Source organism: Macrotis lagotis, chromosome 6 (assembly GCF_037893015.1).
Source record: "Macrotis lagotis isolate mMagLag1 chromosome 6, bilby.v1.9.chrom.fasta, whole genome shotgun sequence".
NCBI classification, from domain to species: Eukaryota; Metazoa; Chordata; class Mammalia; order Peramelemorphia; family Peramelidae; genus Macrotis; species Macrotis lagotis.
Window position 1 is genome coordinate 52,584,800 of NC_133663.1, and position 18,310 is coordinate 52,603,109.

Consider the following 18,310-nt stretch of genomic DNA (forward strand, 5'->3'; position numbering starts at 1 on the left):
TCTCTGTCAGTCTCTCTGTCTCTCTCTGTCAGTCTCCCTGTCAGTCTCTCTGTCAGTCTCCCTGTCAGTCTCTCTGTCTCTCCCTGTCTCTCCCTGTCAGTCTCCCTGTCTCTCCCTGTCAGTCTCTCTGTCTCTCCCTGTCTCTCTGTCAGTCTCCCTGTCAGTCTCCCTGTCAGTCTCTCTGTCTCTCCCTGTCAGTCTCTCTCCCTGTCTCTCTGTCAGTCTCTCTGTCTCTCCCTGTCAGTCTCCCTGTCAGTCTCTCTGTCTCTCCCTGTCAGTCTCTCTGTCTCTCCCTGTCTCTCCCTGTCAGTCTCCCTGTCTCTCCCTGTCAGTCTCTCTGTCTCTCCCTGTCTCTCTGTCTCTCCCTGTCTCTCTGTCAGTCTCTCTGTCTCTCCCTGTCTCCCTGTCAGTCTCTCTGTCTCTCCCTGTCTCTCCCTGTCTCTCCCTGTCAGTCTCTCTGTCAGTCTCTCTGTCTCTCCCTGTCTCTCCCTGTCAGTCTCTCTCCTGTCAGTCTCTCTCCCTGTCTCTCTGTCAGTCTCTCTGTCAGTCTCTCTGTCTCTCTGTCTCTCCCTGTCAGTCTCCCTGTCTCTCCCTGTCAGTCTCTCTGTCTCTCCCTGTCTCTCTGTCAGTCTCCCTGTCAGTCTCCCTGTCAGTCTCCCTGTCAGTCTCTCTGTCTCTCTCTGTCAGTCTCTCTCCCTGTCTCTCTGTCAGTCTCCCTGTCAGTCTCTCTGTCAGTCTCTCTGTCTCTCTCTGTCAGTCTCCCTGTCAGTCTCCCTGTCAGTCTCCCTGTCAGTCTCCCTGTCAGTCTCTCTGTCAGTCTCCCTGTCAGTCTCTCTGTCTCTCCCTGTCTCTCCCTGTCAGTCTCCCTGTCTCTCCCTGTCAGTCTCTCTGTCTCTCCCTGTGTCTCTCTGTCTCTCCCTGTCTCTCTGTCAGTCTCTCTGTCTCTCCCTGTCTCTCCCTGTCAGTCTCTCTGTCTCTCCCTGTCTCTCCCTGTCTCTCCCTGTCAGTCTCTCTGTCAGTCTCTCTGTCTCTCCCTGTCTCTCCCTGTCAGTCTCCCTGTCAGTCTCCCTGTCAGTCTCCCTGTCAGTCTCTCTGTCAGTCTCCCTGTCAGTCTCTCTGTCTCTCCCTGTCTCTCCCTGTCAGTCTCTCTGTCTCTCCCTGTCAGTCTCTCTGTCAGTCTCCCTGTCAGTCTCTCTGTCTCTCCCTGTCTCTCCCTGTCAGTCTCCCTGTCAGTCTCCCTGTCTCTCCCTGTCTCTCCCTGTCAGTCTCTCTGTCTCTCCCTGTGTCTCCCTGTCAGTCTCCCTGTCTCTCCCTGTCAGTCTCTCTGTCTCTCCCTGTCAGTCTCCCTGTCTCTCTCTGTCAGTCTCTCTGTCTCTCCCTGTCAGTCTCTCTGTCTCTCCCTGTCAGTCTCTCTGTCAGTCTCCCTGTCAGTCTCTCTGTCTCTCCCTGTCAGTCTCTCTGTCTCTCTCTGTCAGTCTCTCTCCCTGTCTCTCTGTCAGTCTCCCTGTCAGTCTCCCTGTCAGTCTCCCTGTCAGTCCCTCTGTCAGTCAGTGTCTCTCGGTCTCCGCCTGTGCGTGTGTGCCCGGGGGCAGCCCCGGGGTGCGGCGGAGCGCCGGGGCGGCCCCGGGAGCCCAGCCCAGCTGGCCAGGCTCTTTAAGAGAGCAACAGGAAGTGGTAAGGAGCGGCGGCGGCCCCGGGAGCCCCGAAGCCGCCGGGCCGAGCGCGGGGCCGGGCTGGGCCGAGCAGGCGGGGCCGTCGGGGCCGCGGCGCGTCCGTCCGTCCGTCCGTCCGTCCGTCCGTCCGGGAGCGGGCCGGGCCGGGCCGCCGCCTGCTCCATGGGCGGCCCCCGAGCGCTGCCCCGGCGGGAGGCGCCCCGCTCCCAGCCCCAGGGCGCCGCGGAGCTGCTGGTCTTCCACTTCCTCCTCATCCTCACCATCCTCACCATCTGGCTCTTCAAGAACCACCGGGTCCGCTTCCTGCACGAAACCGGGGGGGCCATGGTGTACGGTGAGTGCCCCGAGCGGGGACACTTGTTGCGGGGCGCCGCGAGGGGCCTGGGCAGCACCTGGGACAGGGGGCGGGCTGGGGGTGCTGCCTGGAGAGCAGCCCGGGCTGGCAGGTCCGGGGCGGATGAGCCGGGCCAGAGCCTGGGCAGACGCGGGTCCGTCCGCGGGCCCCGCGGGCCCCGCGGGCCCCGTGGGCACCGTGGGCACCGCGGGCACCGCGGGGCCGAGCTCCCTCCCTGCTCGCTTCGATGCAGACGCCGGAGGGGCGGCCTGGCTGGGGCGCAGAGTCCCAGGGACGTCGGGGCGGGGGCTCCCCAAGCGCGAAGGCGCCGTCCTGCCGACGTGCCCTAGGCACCCCACGGATGGGCATCCCCGACTCGGAACTTTGCCCATTACTTCCTTTATCCTCATTCCCAGCGGGGACTGAGACTCTTGGGGCTTGGGTGCCCCGGGGAGGGGGCTGGGAACCCAGGTGTGCTTTACTTCACTCGGCGACCTGCTGTGGAGGAAAGGGCTTCAGTACAAGCAAAGCCAGACTTCAAGTCCGGGTCCTAATCTCCGGGCCAACTACCTATCCAGTACTTTGGCCTCAGTTTCCTCATCTGTAAAATGAAGGGTTTGGACTAGATGGTTCTGTCGTCCTTACCTGCCCTTGTTCACTTCAGATCCCCGCCCCAGCCGCTTCTAGGTTTCTGAGCCCGGACAAGCTTGTGCCTCAGTTTTCCTCATCTGACAAACAGGGAAAAAGGATCAAATGACATAATATCTGTAAAGCCCTTTGTAAATGCTATCTCTCCTGAGGTTTCTAGAATACACACCAATCTAATGCCTTAAACTCCTGAACAAAGCTACCAGATCTGCCAATCTGGGGACTCTTGTCACTTTGAGAGTCGCAGAAAGGGCCCAGACCACCCAGCAACATGTCAGAAGGAAAATTAAGAGAGCGTTGGGCCTTTTGGCCAGTTCCACCTTAGGCTCTCATGTTTGTCTGAGGCAAGGAAGAACGGACAGCGATACTCAAGCCGATAGAGAAATGAAAAAAAAATGCATGCTCCAAAGGGTTTCGGGACAGAAATGGCTTTAGAGATCATGACCCCAACCCTGCCCCTCCCCACCTTACCCTGCAGACTGGTAAACTGAGAGGTAAAGGGACTTGTCCAGCTTTACATAACCAGAATATAACAGACCCGTGATGGTGGACTGGACTTGGTGTCAGGAAAGTATTACATCTCACCTCAGGGACTCACTTCATAGCTGCACAGCCCTGGGTAAGGTTTATCTTAATCTCAGCATCCCCATCTAGAAAATGAAAGTAATAACAGTAGCAAAGGGGTTAATAAGAATCAAAGAAGACAAAATCTAAAATACTTTTTCATCCTTAAAGCATTATGTAAACATTGGGCATAAATTGAACTCATATTTAAATCACCAGAAACTAACTACCCTACTCTTTGTTAGGCATTGAATGAGGTGAAGGAGGTGAAGGCAGAGGTGAAGCAGCTCCACTCTCACTGAAATTCCTCTGTAATATTGGCGTTAACAAGAAAGGATTCACTCTTCTGTGGTTTAGATTGCAGTGGACAGAGCACTGCCCCTACAGTCAGGAGGATTTGAGTTCAAAAATGACCTCAGACACTTGATACTTACTAGCTGTGTGACCTTGGGCAAGTCACTTAACCCTAAGTGCCTCACCTCCGGGTCATCTTCAGTCATCCTGATTCATACTGGCCATTGGACATAGAGGACTCTTGAATAGAAAGTGAAGGCTGGTGACTTAGCATAGCACCCCCTCACTCAAATCCACTTCATTTGCATCACCTCCCTGATGAAATGACCTTCTTCCAGAATGAAGCATAAATAACAACAGCCCTCATTTTTAAAGAATAATCACATTCTGTTATGATTTTACAACTCTGGGTTGTGTTCCAGGAAACCTGATGCAACTCAGCATATCCAAATCTGCCTAATCAAAAAACCCTTATGTAACAAGGTCCCCACTGTTGTCACTAATTTCTGTGGGTCACTTTAAAGGTAAGACCAAATATTCAGAGTATTAAAAGTATTATTATGCATTTAGATGTCAGCTATTTTGTAGGAGCATGCATATCTAGAGACTGAAAGACCCTCACATCTTCGCCAGTGGTTTTACGTCAAAAAGAAAGGAGGAGGGGGGAAACCAAACCAAACATAAGGCTCCCTGTGGGTGTATATTGACTTAGAAAATCACAAAGCGATATCTTCCATGTTCTATTTTTTATTATAAAATATTTCCCAATTATATTTCAATATGGTTCCTTCTGTACTAGGGAGTGTTGCAGGGGCCCCAGTGGATAGAATGCCAGTCCGAGAGTCAGAAAAGATCTGAATTCAAAATCAGACATCAGACTCTTACTTGTTGTGTGACTCTGGGCAAATCTCTTAACTTTGTTTATCTCTGTCTTCTCATCTGTAAAATGGAGATAATATTAACACCTAGCTCTTAGGATTGTTGTGAGCATCAAATTCGATAATAATTACACACATAGTGATCACCATTTAAATGTTAACTATGATGATGGGGGGGGGTGTTGGAAGGGAGGAAGTAGGTGGTGATGATGATGATGATGATGATTAAATCTCAGATCTAAACGTCCCTAAACTCCCGCTATGGCTCCCCTCCCATTTTTTTTAAACTAAATGACAAATAGAACAAGAACCAGAGGCCTACTTACTGACACTATTTTTAGCCTTAAGCCTACATTTGTTTAGGTAGAACATGCTTTAATGTTCTGTTGAAATTCTGAAGAAAGCTGCCACATTTTCCAATTATAGTCATGTAAGTTTCTGGGGCCACAGAGAGGAAAACAAAACATTTATTAAAGATAAAAACTCTTAAGTGACAATTTTAAAAGATAAGAAATAGAATGACTAACTTAGAAAAAAACAATCATTTATAAAATGAGGGAACTGGACTCAGTGACTTTAAAGGTGTCCTTCCAATTGCAGATAAACAGAAATTGGTGAATTTATGGGCTAATAAAATTTTAAAGAAGGGACCTTCAAGAATATAAAGAACAAACTATATATTTTTTTCCTTTTCCAACTGAAATCTGGAAAGGTCCATAGTCAATGGCAGAGCCCAGAGTAGAAACTGGGCTTGGTTTCCTAGGTGGGTATCCTCAATGGAATGTAAAACTGTCAACAGAAAATTTTGCCTGTAACAAAAACAGTTGCCATCTTTTAAATCTCTATTGATCTACTACACCATAGATAGTAGTTGAATTTAGTACTTGGAGCTACATACTTTCTGTCATAGTGGGTCATGTTATTTTTCCTCATTGATTATATGTCACTGAGATACAGAAAAGGAACCTAGGCCCTAGATGAGGGCTGGAGACAGGAGACTTGCTTCTATTTCTAGACGCCTCATTTCCTTTCTATTTTTCTTTTTTTTTTTTTTTTTAGCCATTAGTCAGGCTACCTATCAATCTGTGCCTCTCCTAGGAAATGAGAAGGACTTAACTATTCACCCAGGTGATAAACATCACGGTTTGGTCACAAATGAATATGTGTGACCTGACAGCTCCAAAGGACCAATTGAGGTGCAAAATAAAATGGGTGTTCTGAGTTTTTAAATATTTCCTTTTGCCCCTCCCACCTCAGTTTCTCAGGGAAGAAAAGAGGGATTTAAATGCACAGTGGCCACAAGATGAATTTAATTACTTCAATTAAAAGTGTAAAATATACTCCTTTTGGAACAAAAGACTTGAATTTGATTATTAATCTGCTACTCATTACTTGTGAAATAAAAGAGCTAGATTACATCAGAGATGTCAAACATTTGACCTCAGGAGGCCCATATCATCATCATAGCTAATGTGCCAGACATTGTATTAAATGCCTTACAATTATTATCTCACCTGATCCTCACAACAACTCTGAGAGGTAGGACCATAATTATTTCCATTTTATAGATAAGGAAACTGAGGCAGACAGAGGTTAAGTTACTTGCTTAGGGTCATATAACTAGGATTTAAACTTAGATCTTCTGGTGTGCTTTCCAATGAACCACCCAACTATTTCATCAGTGTGGATGAAATGATACACTCCACTGACACAGATCAGTAACTTTTCCAATTCCAAATTGTCTTTGGGAGTTATCAGAAGCACTGAGAGGTTCAATGTCTTGTCCCGGCTAGTATGTATTGGAGATAGGGCTTGAATGCAAGCCTACCTGACTGACTCCTAAATAGACTTCTATCACCACCATTGCTGCTGACTTTAAGAGTTGGAGGAACTGGAGGATTATGTTGGCATATTTTTTGATGGCTCTTTATACTTTTAGACATAGTTTTACATAATCTCATTTGACACAGTCCCTAACCCATCTACAATGATAATAGCTATTTATATAGTACCTTAATGTTTTCAAAGTCCCTTACATATCATTTCATTTGATACTCTAACTTTATAGAAAAGTCTTGTTTGAAGCTGAGAGATAAAGCCATTTGTCTAGAGAACCACACTGCTAAGTGTTAGGGGCAGTATTTGAACCATTATCTATCTGACTCCAAATCTAGAATGCTAAAGATTAGGCTCTTTTCTTTTCTTTGATTTCCAACCATTATCTCTTCTGGGCTGCATCATCCAACAAAAACTGGTCAAGGGCTGCTTATAGAATTTAATATTTATTTATGACTTCAATGTAACCCAGATTAACATTGAGTATAATAGTAAAATGTAATTATGTAATAAAGTAGAACAATACTGAGTATAATAACAAGAAACATTTACTTTTTAAATAAAAAATAAGAACATGCCATTTTTAACACGAAGACGGAACCTGCTTATTTGATAGTATAGTATATGACTGTATATATATATATATATCTATATATATATATCTATATCTATATATATATATATGACTAGCATATAAAACCATAGTTTGATAGAGGTTGTAGCAATGCAAAAATATTTTTATGATGCTCATATGAAATTTTTGTTCTATTTTTACTTCTTATATAATTCATAAAGGAAAAAAATTGCTTGCAATTATACCTGCTCCCCAAAATAGATGTCATGTAATGAAAATATTTAGGAAATGCTGTCTATTTTTCTTATGGCAGTTATAACTTGTAAAAGTCTATTGTAGATACTTGAATAAATTTTCTTTTGAGTCACATATCTAATTGTAATTCTATATATTCTATTGGCAAGTTTGCTGGCAATGTGTTGAGGTCAACTAAGAATGGAGTAGCAAATAGACTGAAATCCAGCTAGTGCTTTCTAAAATCTTGAAATCTATTCTCAAAGTTCTGTGACAAAATAGCAATGAATGCTTGCATACAATAAACTTCTCTGTTGCAATTACAATGAGTCATATAATGTGTTAAAATAAAGATCCAAATTCCTATATCAATCTATGCATATCTTTTATCTAAAAAAAAAACAAACAAAATCTCTGGCAGTCTGCTCATAATGTGAGTTACATAAAAACGTCAAACTATGCTAATTAAGGGTTACATTGATCTGTCATGTTACAACATGGGCTCGAGTTCATCTGTTCCTTCATTTTCTGGTTACTCAATTTAAGCTATACAAATGGACTTTGAATGCCTGCAATCAGCAGTCATGGGTTGGCACACCTGCTTTAGAGCATAGGTCTAGTAATTTTGCCTCATATTTATATACAGATAGATTTACATATATTATAAATTATATATATATACTTGTTTATTTACTTATTTTTTGTTTATTCATTTACTGTTCAAGGTCAAATTCAAATGCTTTCTCCTCTACAAAGATTTCCTTAGCTAATTTAAGCCTCCCTGAAATGATTTTGTGAAACTTATTATTTCCCTTTTTATACTCTCACCTGCTACCTTTTTCCATAATGATTCGTGTACATCTATTTGTACATCTCCCTACCCAACCATAAGTTTCATGAAGCAGGGCTCCTGCCTTCCATAGTTCCTAGCTCAATGTCTTGAATATAGCTTCCCTTTGCTATAAAGTTTTTGAGTGTTCAGAAGGCCAAAGAACCATTGATACAAAGTTAGAAGTACTAGGCCTTTCAGGTCATCTTGACCAGCCCCCTCATTTTACAAATGTCCTTTTCAATGTTGTAAAACTGTCCTGTCACTAGTGGTAGGCTAGGTCTTCTCTTTCTTAGTCTTGCTCTTTCCTCTTACACTACATTGAATAAATAAACAAAAAAAATTTCATCATATAGATATAGATATATCCTCAGAAATGACTGACCTAAGTGCTATCTCTAGAATTATTCTATTAGGGGCAGCTAGGTGGCCCTGGAGTCAGGAGGACCTGAGTTCAGACACATAGTCTGAGTCACTTAACCCTACTGCCTTACCAAAATAAAAAAGCCTAAAAAAGAAGGAAAATCTCTATTAGTGTGATATCATAAAATTATTGTGGTTTGGATCTTTTTTTTTTTTGGATTTTTCAAGGCAATGGGGCTTGCCCAAGGCCACACAGCTAGGTAATTAAGTGTCTGAGACCGGATTTGAACCCAGGTACTCCTGACTCCAAGGCCAGTGCTTATCCATTGCACCACCTAGCCACCCCGGGTTTGGATCTTAATCTTATAAATCAGTAGAAATACAGACAAACTATATTTACTGATTAACAAATAATCCTTAATGGGGATGCTAGATGACTTGAACTCAGTAATAAATGATTTTTAATTGTGATAAGTATTCAGAAATAGGTTTGATAAAGTTCTTTGAGGATGAGTATAGGGAAGGCTTCAACATATCCCTGATAGCTAACTTCATGGGATATTTTATGTGCTCTCTCTTTTTTAAGAAGCCTGAGAGGGGAAGACAGGTGCATTGGATGGGTTTATCTCCTACCCTCTCCTCTTCCCTTCCCTTCCTTCCTCTCCTCTCTTCTCTCTTTTCTCCTGTCCTCACTACTGTCCTCTCTTTTCCTTTCCTTTGAGAAATCTTTCCCATCTCTTCCTTCCACTTGACTATAAAGTGGAGAAAATGATTGCAATTCTCTGGAGGGCCCTTAGGGACATTAGGAAGTATGTGAAAGCATTAATAAGGTATGAAAGTTGTTGAATGTGGAGTTTAAGCCCCCACTGACATGTTTCTATGTGACCTGAGAGATGAAAGAGAATAAAATGGAATGTTTTGCAGAAGAGAGAAAAAGAGATGGTTCCCAGTACTATGGTACTCACTAGGGCACTCTTCCCCTGTGTGGGGAAGTATGTAAATTGGGGCAGAGTTATGTGCCGGATGCCTAGACCACCCACCACCCACCCACTAACAAAGCAGCATATATTAGTATGAAACAAGCAGTGATGAAAGGCTGAAATGATTGTGGTTTTAATCCATAACCACAGGAGGAAGAAGAGAAAGAATAGATTTCCTTCCAGCATTACTTCTCTGAATTGTGGGCATTTGAACTCACTTCCAGATTTTTGGTATGGAAGGAGATGACCCCAGGGGATACTGGTGACCTAAGGATCTTTCATGATTAGTCAAATAGTTAGACATACCTTCCCGGAAGTCAAAAGAGAAGAAGTCAATAATCAAAGTAGTACAGTTTCCTTACACCTATCAATTGAACCAGAGCTCTACTTTCCCATGACAAATGACCAGCAGTTTGTGGTGAAAAGTGATGGATAAAACAAAACAAATAAAATTTCCCAGGGTTGTTGTGAAAATAAAAATGAGGAAATATTTGTAAATCGATTTACAAGCATTAAAGCCCTATATAAATGCTAGTTATTTTATTTATTATTATAAAAAAGTTGAAAAATCTACATTGACATTTCAATGTAAAAAGAAACTTACTGTCTTTTATCTGATTGAGTGACTGTCTCCAGTTCCTTTTGCCAGCTATTATTTCCTACTCTTTCCCTTTCCATTCTACATATTACATATACTTTCTGTTCCCTTTTCCTTCCCTTTCTAGTTTCATTGCCTTTGCACAAACTATCATGAATGGATACAGTAGACTTCCTCCCTTTCTGAACATTGAGATTTTTCTCTCTCCCTTATAGGGCTCATGTAAGTGTAGTCTCTTCCATTCTCCCTCAAGTGTAAATTCTCCCAGAACCCACCCAGGTAGGGAAGGTATTGTGCTGTGCTCAGGTTTGGGTAGGGACGAATTCTTTGTTTAGATTGTCCAAGGCTGGGGATTACTTAAAAGGAAAAGAGATGATCCAAGTTTATTAGGACTGGGGGTGGCTAGGTGATGCAGTGGATAGAGCACCAGCCCTGGAGTCAGGAGTACCTGAGTTCAAATCCGACCTCACACACTTAATCATGGGCTAGCTGTGTGGCCTTGGGCAAGCCACTTTGCAAAAAAACTAAAAAAAACATGAAATAGACAAGTTTATTAGGACTGGTCCAGCCCCTCATTGTAATATTCATCTTTTTACTTGTTGAGCAATCAAAGTTGATTGCCATCCTCTGGAGCAACTACTTTTCTAAGACCATTTGAACCTTAAACTTGCCCCAACATAAGATTCTTTGTCATTGGAGAGGGCTATTGAACCATTTATTACAATGTTGGCATCATTAATAAAATGACTAATTATGATGTCTCTGAAACTTTTGAAACACCATCATTTCTAAAATAGGAGCCGTTCTCCCCTGATTTTACACAGCATGATGGAGTTTCTCTGTGAATTTGCTCAATGTTGAAGTAAATAAGTCAAAAATTCACTTTGAACATCAGGTCTCCAAGTTTCCAACCCTGATTTTTTTTATACTTATCTCATTAATTGGCATTTTTAACAAATCTTGTCGGATCATGAGTGGTAACATGATGGTAACAAATCTAGAACCCATTCAGGGTAAGCAGCTGTGCTGGCCCAAATAGGGCATTGTATTAGGCAGGCAGTCTAGGAATTGGTCAGGGATCTGAGGTTGGCAACTTGACAGGCCAGCAGGGAAAGTTTCCATAAGGACAATCACAGTAGGGAAAAATTGGTTGCTTCAAGGAAGAAGCCCTCAAGAATTGGGGCTTTTATTTTATTTTTAATTTCTAATTTTTATTGTAGGGATCATTTTTCAATATTTCTTTGTATCCCCAGTGGCTTAATAATACATAGTTTAATAAACACATGTTGCTTAATTTTTCTATCATCTACATTTCTGAATTTCTCCCCACCCCCTTAGTGAACCATCTTTTATAATAAAAGATAAAAAGGAAAGAAGAAAAACAAAGCTTTTAATAAAATTAACAAAGCTGTCAGCATAGTCTGTCAGTCTGTATAGCCAAATACTTAGTGTCAACACTTCAAGTCCTTCATATCTACCAAGAAGTGAGAGAAGTACATTTTTTCATTTTTGGGGGGAGTAAGCTTTGTTATTAAAATTACCCACTTCTAAGGTTTGACTGTGTATATATTGTTTTTATTTACACTGCTTTTGTTGTTGTTGAGTCTTTGGGACTGAATTTGGGACAAAGAGACTGGAAGCTGGCCATTTTCTTTTCCAGCTCATTTTATAGATGGGGAAACTAAGACAAACAGGGTAAAATGATTTGCTCAGGGTACACAACTATTAATTATGAGACTGGTTTTGAATTCAGGTCTTCCAACTTCAGGCCCAGTGCTCTATCAGTCACATCACCTTTGCTTTGGAAGTCATGTATTTTATTTCTCTTTTTCTGTTTACTTCTCTCTATATCAGTTCATATAGATTATTCCCTGCATTTCCAAATCCTTCTTATTCAATGTCCCTTATCACACAGTGATATTCTATTGTTTTAGAAGCCAGAATTCATTTAGCAATTCTTCAATTGATGGGTAGCACCTTAGTATCAAGTTCTTTTACATCACAAAAAGTGCTGCTAAAATTTTTTCATAGAATTTCACAGAATTATGATCTTTCCCTTCTGGTTTTGACCTCATTTAGGATGTGGGATCATAAAGCTTTGGAATCTCTGAGTTAAGAAAATGTACATTCCCCCCCACCATGTAATTCCCAATTGCCTTCATAAATGGTTGAACCAATTCATAATTTCATTAACAGTGCATTAGGGCACTTATATTTCTTCAGCCCTGACTGAGAGCTTTTATCTTACAGTCAGCACTATTTCCTTTTGGAAACTTCAGATTCCAGTTTTTGCTTTTCCATATTGCTAGCTGGAATCACAGGGGCAGCTAGCTGGCATAGTGGAAAGAGCCCTGGACTTGGAACCAGAGAGACTCATCTTTCTAAAATTTCAAATCCTGCCTCAGTCATTTGCTAGCTGTGTGACCCTGGGCAAGTCACTTAACTCTGCCTCAGTTTCCTTATTTGTAAAATGAGCTAGAGAAGGAAATGACAAAACACTCCAGTATCTCTGCCTAGAAAACCCTAGAAAGGGTCATGAAGGGTCCAAACACGTCTTGATAACAAAAAAAGCTTGAATCATTCCCCTACTCTCCATCAGGTTTTTCTTCATAAATACACAAAAATTAATCTATCACCTAGTCTGAAGAGTTATGAGGAAGCAAAGACCTGTTTTGATGCTTTTGACTTAAGGAACTTCCTTAGCAAGTGTCTGAGCCAGGATTAACAACTGACTTTCATCTAACAGAACTCATGATTTTTCCACTAAAAGCAAGGAGAACAATGAATGAAGCCTAGATTCAAAGTTGGGGAGATCCAGGTTCAAATGCCAATTCTGCATTCTCCTAGATATTTTGCTTTCTCATTTTTTTACCAAAAACCTGACAAAAGTTTCTATCATATTGAAACTGAAATTTGGGGCAAAGAGACTGGAGGCTTTTTTACTTTTCTATCTGTCAAAAGATGGCACTTGGGGATCACCAAGGATTCATCTAATTCTAAACCTTATGATCCCATGACCTTCTGGTAAGTTCTAGAACCATGTGATCTGTGCTATCTGTTGCTATTCCCTCCCATGTCCATGTTCCCTGGGTATATGAGCCCTCGGGCCTTCATCTCACTGGAGGGATACTACAGGATTTTCCAGACACTGATTGCTTGAGAACAAATTGCTCTGCTGCCTCTACTCGATCCTGGCTGCCTGTTAGGATAACCTGAAGAAGGGACTTAATTGACACCATCTACTGTCTAGTACATAAGAATAAGAGCTTGGAGATCATCTGTCCCAGTAACCCCCTCCCCCCCATTTTACAGATGAATAAATCAAAACCAGGAGAGGGGAAAGTTATTACCTAGTAATCACCTGATTACTACTAAGTTACATCATAGTTACTACCCAGATAATCTTGGAATTTGATTTGAATTCAGACCCTTGATCTCCAAAATCAGTGCTTTCCCTCCTGCCCCCTGTCTCCTCCTCCTATCCTATCACACTTACGTTTTCCAATGTGAGGTGCTGTGGTCTCTCAGCTCCCCCACCTTTAATTACTCACCTGGTTTTGCATTTAGCAGTGATCACCAGGCCCTTATTCCTCCACTCTCATTAGATCTAATTTTCCAGAAAGGAAATCATTTTCTTTTTTTTGTTGTTTTTTTGGGGGGGTTTTTGCAAGGCAAATGGGGTTAAGTGGCTTGCCCAAGGCCACACAAGCTAGGTAATTAGTAAGTGTCTGAGACTGGATTTGAACCCAGGTACTCCCGACTCCAGGGCTGGTGCTCTTTCCACTATGCCACCTAGCCGCCCCAGAAATCATTTTCTTAACCAGACCACGATTCTTCTGTGTCAGCAGGCTGAAATGGAAGCACGTCTGGTGAATCTGTGTCTCTTCTGACATGAAAAGTTCAGGTCTAGAAGAGGAGTGTAGTGTCTAGGCAGTTGGGTAGCAGGACTCTGAATCAAGAAAGCCTGAGTTCAAATCCTAACTCAAACACTATGTGTTAACTTGATCAAGTCACTAAAATTCTCTCACTCTTAGTTTCCTCATGTACACAACAATGAGAATGATAATTACTTCAACTGAGTTACAAGGGTTAAACAGAATGATACCTCTAAAGTCTTTTGCAAGCCTTAAAGCCTTTTAGTTATTATTATTAGGTTTCTATTGAGTTTGGCAGGTAAATCCTCACACTAACCAATTGTATCACCCCTGAGATAGGAGTAGAGGTTGAGAAATTGGAATATATTCAGCTATGTAAGCAACCTTTTTGAAAGGTGTTATATTTGGATTCAGGATATTTTGACACAAGATATTTGATATCTTGAGTACTGGGTTTGGAGTCAGGAGGATCTGAGTTCAAATCCAGCCTCAGATATTACTAGCTGTGTGACTCTGGGCAAGTTATTTGACCCACTGACAAATATCCATTGGGTCACATAAAGCTCAACAATGGCAACATATTTTGACAATAAACCCTTGAAGACAATTTCTCTTCATTTCATCACTGGACATAAGAGGCACAAGTTAGTCTCATTGCATGAAAGAAAAAAGGATCAGACCCTAATAAACCAAGCAGTCCTTGACCTCAGGGAATTTCTAAACTAGCTGGGGAAGTCAATGTGTACATGTATGTCTTGGAAGTGACAAAATGAAATTAGAAGAAAACATTGTACTTGAACTTCAAAATTGCACATTTGATTGCCTTGGTGATGATCTCCATTGAAAATGAAATCACTAGAAATGATCTCAAGTTAATTGGGGGAGAGCAAGATGTTTTGTTCTGTTATGTTTTGAGACATTTTTATACCATGTGCTTTTAAAATCATTTTAAAAACTCAGTTACCTGGAAGGCTTTTCTACATGATGTCAAATAATGAATTTGAAATATTTCTTCTCCCTTTCCACTGAATTGATTGTTTTGGCATCATGAACACAATAGTCCCAGTGAAAACAGGGATATCATCTATCCTAACTACTTCCTCATTATGTAAATAATTTCCTTGAGTAGATAACAAATCATATTTTCTGAGCATCTCTGTTTCTGAATCTGGCTGCTATGTCAATGAACTATCTCAAGAATCATTTCACTCTCATGATTGAGAGCTTCCTTAAAAAACTTTGGGAAATGGAATGGAGGAAATAGCCACTTAAGAAAAAAATGAAATGGAAAAAAATAATACAAGATAGCACAGTAGTTAGAGTCATATTTGAAGGTAGAGGAACTGGGTTACAATTTTTTCTCTGAAATTTACTGCCTAGATGATTTTTGACAAATTCCTTTTCCTTTTTGAGACTCAGTTTCATCAATTAAAAAAAAATGATGAGATCTAACTAGATTGACTCTTTAGGCTTCTCTTGGAGCTATTTCTTCTTTTTCTTTCTTCTTCCTTCTTTTTCTTCCTCTTCTTCCTTCTTATTTTTCTTCTTCCTCTTTTTCTTCTTCCTTCTTCCTCCTCCTTCTTCCAATGAAACCAGAAGGGTGATGCCTTGACTTACAAGTGAATTGTATTGAAATACAGGGCTGTGCAAAGTCATCAGTCTCACTCTCTCCTCCAGAGTCATTAGAGTTCAATGGCATGACATAGATCAGGATAACTGGTGATCACTCCTTAGCCTTTTTAGGTGAAGGTCTTTCCCAGTTTGTCTAACACAGCATCTAATCAGTGATTAAAACACTCAAAATTTGTGACAAAAGATGACCTGGTATGCTTTTATAAATGAATCAGTCTGGGAGAGGGAGAACCCATTTTCCCATTCATTCAAAGGCTCCATCCAGATGCTTCCTTTTAGAGCAGTGTGGGACTTTCCCATCTGTGGGTCATATAATACCCTCTAAATTATTTAGTTTGGAGCTTCCAACGCAACCACAGGTGGAATTAGAAACATGAATCTAGGAGCTTTTTATGGGTAATTAATTCAATGTTTCACAAAATATAGCAGGATAATTTTTAAGTTGATAATTTTGTTATGGTCCATGAATCATGTTATAAATATCCAAATGACTCTTGACAGAAAAAAGGTTCCCCATTCCTGTTCTAGAGGAAGCATTTTTTTAGACCTTCAGTGTTCTCTCCTCTTCCTCAAATGATCATTTATGTACCTATCTGTTTATGTATTGATTTATATCCTCCATCCCCCCACCCAAAAATCAACTTCTTAATTATAAACTTAATTATAAACTGTGCTGGGTTCTAAGGATTCAAAAATCCCCTGACCCCTAAATAGTCACTATCCTCAGAGGGTATAAATTCTAATAAGGGAGACAATATACAAAAAATAAAATTAGATGTATCGATAATATCTATACAATATCTATATTTCTATATTATATCTATCCAACTATGGTTGGACAAAATTATTAGTGGGGAGGCTGCTAATAGCTGGTAAGATAAAGTAAAGCCTCTGATTAAGAGCAACAATTGAGCTGAGTCTTTAAAAGAAATCAGGGGGAACTAAGAGGTAGAGACCATGAGGTTAATGATGCTTGTTTGACTTGGATTGATTATATTTCAGTTTCAATATGCTAGAAACTTTTTTCAGGTTTTTGGTTAAAATTGAGAAAGCATAATATCAATGATTATTTTTTGCTTTTTTTTTTGTTTTTGAAAGAAAATGAGGTTAAGTGACTTGTGAAAGGTTACACAGTTAGCTAATTATTAAGTGTCTGAGGCCAGATTTGAAATCAGGTTCTCCCAACTTCAGGGCTAGTGCTCTGTCCACTGTGCCACCTAGCTGACCCATAACATCAATGATAAAGAAGCATAAGAAAATCACACTTAGTCCTCTGTTTTCTTGTTTTTAATCATGGCTTTCATGGGTAAAGGAGAGGTGCAGTTCTAATGTTAGAGGATTAAAACAGGATCAATGAATAGCCCAATAAATAGTTGGCAAGGGGAGATGGAACTGGTGGCAATGTTTATATGAATTTCCTATTTGCATTTTGTTATAGGATGCACTTGCTCACATCTTTAATAGGGAAATGACAACATTTACCATTTCTCTGGTAATATTAATGGACAGTTTCCTCTAGCAGCCCCTTTCTATTGAGTTCTTGTTACTTTTCAGGATCATGGGAATCAGATGCCCAAGTGGTTCAAATTTTAAGTCATAATGATGCTAATTTAAGATGTACTGAGAGCTCAGAAACCCCATTAATGCTGTAAATATTGATTGACAGCATCTGGTGCTCTGAATACTCTCCATTTACAGTACTTTGTGTGTTCGCTGCTGGTTACTCATAAAAGTCAAATTGCTGCCTTCCTCCTTATGTTGTGATCCCATTAAGAATTGCATTAGGTCCTTTCCAGCTCTTAAATTCTTTAATTCCAATGCTACCTATCACCAGAGTGTTTTCATGCCTTCAATGACTTTCATCCTTTTATCTATTTGAGTATTAGCTAGGCACTTAGGGAAGGGACTACAAGTATACATTATAGTTACTTACATTTGACTGGGGAAAAAGTGACAATTGCTGAATTCATATGAAAACATTGCTTATTGTTTCACAGGCAATAATGGAGTTGTAATTATACTGCTAAACTAACTCTATAGGAATAAGTGTATTCAGGTATAATAAAAATATAGTTTCTATTATTGTTAGTCATTTAATTCACTCAGCAGTGTGTTTATCAAAAGTTGAAGATATAACATGCTAACACTATGATCCACTTAATTTTTAAAAGTTACTTTTTATGAAAATCTTGTAAAAAACAATCACTTTGATAGTTCCCTAATACCCATAGGATGATGTCTAGACTTCAAGTTTGGTTAAATACTCAAAAACTGTAGGAAGGAAAGTGCTGTATTAGAGAGGAAAAGAATGGATTCAGAGTCAGAAAACCTGGAATCAAAAGGGATATTCACTGTGGGACTATGGGTCTGTTCCCTCCCCCTCACTAGACCTCAGTTTCCTTACCTATAAGATAAATAAATTAGAGTCTTCAAGGTGTTTTCTAATTTTAAAGCTATGATTCTTTGATTCTCAGACCAGTTTATAGACCTTGCTAGCATCACCTTCCAGTATTTTCAAGTCAACATGGTTTCATCAGTCTCACCACTCTGTTATTCATCAGATCTTAGTAACTAGAGCCAAACAGGTATTTTATAAATCAACTATGTGAATCCCCTCATTTTTTTTAGGTTTTTGCAAGGCAAATGGGGTTAAGTATATTGCCCAAGGACACAGAGCTAGGAGTGTGTGAGGCCACATTTGAACTCAGGTACTCCTGACTCCTGGGCCGGGGCTTTATCCACTGCACCACCTAGCTGCCTCCCCCCCCATTCTTTCAATGAAGAAAATGAGGCACTGAGAAGGGAAACAATATGCCCAAGGTCAGAGAGAGCAGATTACCTAATCAGAATTTAAATCTCAGATCTTAGATACAAATCCAATTCTCTTTTCCCATTAAGACATGCCCATAAACACAATCCCACTTTAGAAGCTGAGTTTAGTTCCAGAGAGAGCTGAGAAAATGCACTTCTCTCCTTTCAATGCAAAGTTGGGGGAACT

The 18,310-nt window shown here is 40.9% G+C and overlaps 1 protein-coding gene across 1 annotated transcript in view; it reads left to right on the forward strand.

The window, feature by feature from the left end:
• The first annotated feature begins 1,835 nt into the window (after window positions 1-1,835).
• SLC9A9 (solute carrier family 9 member A9) overlaps window positions 1,836-18,310 on the forward strand; it is a 738,251-nt gene continuing 721,776 nt past the window's right edge. Inside the window, exon 1 of the mRNA XM_074191139.1 lies at window positions 1,836-2,007. Within this exon, the coding sequence (XP_074047240.1) occupies window positions 1,836-2,007 (172 nt within the window). The remainder of the gene's footprint in view (window positions 2,008-18,310) is intronic.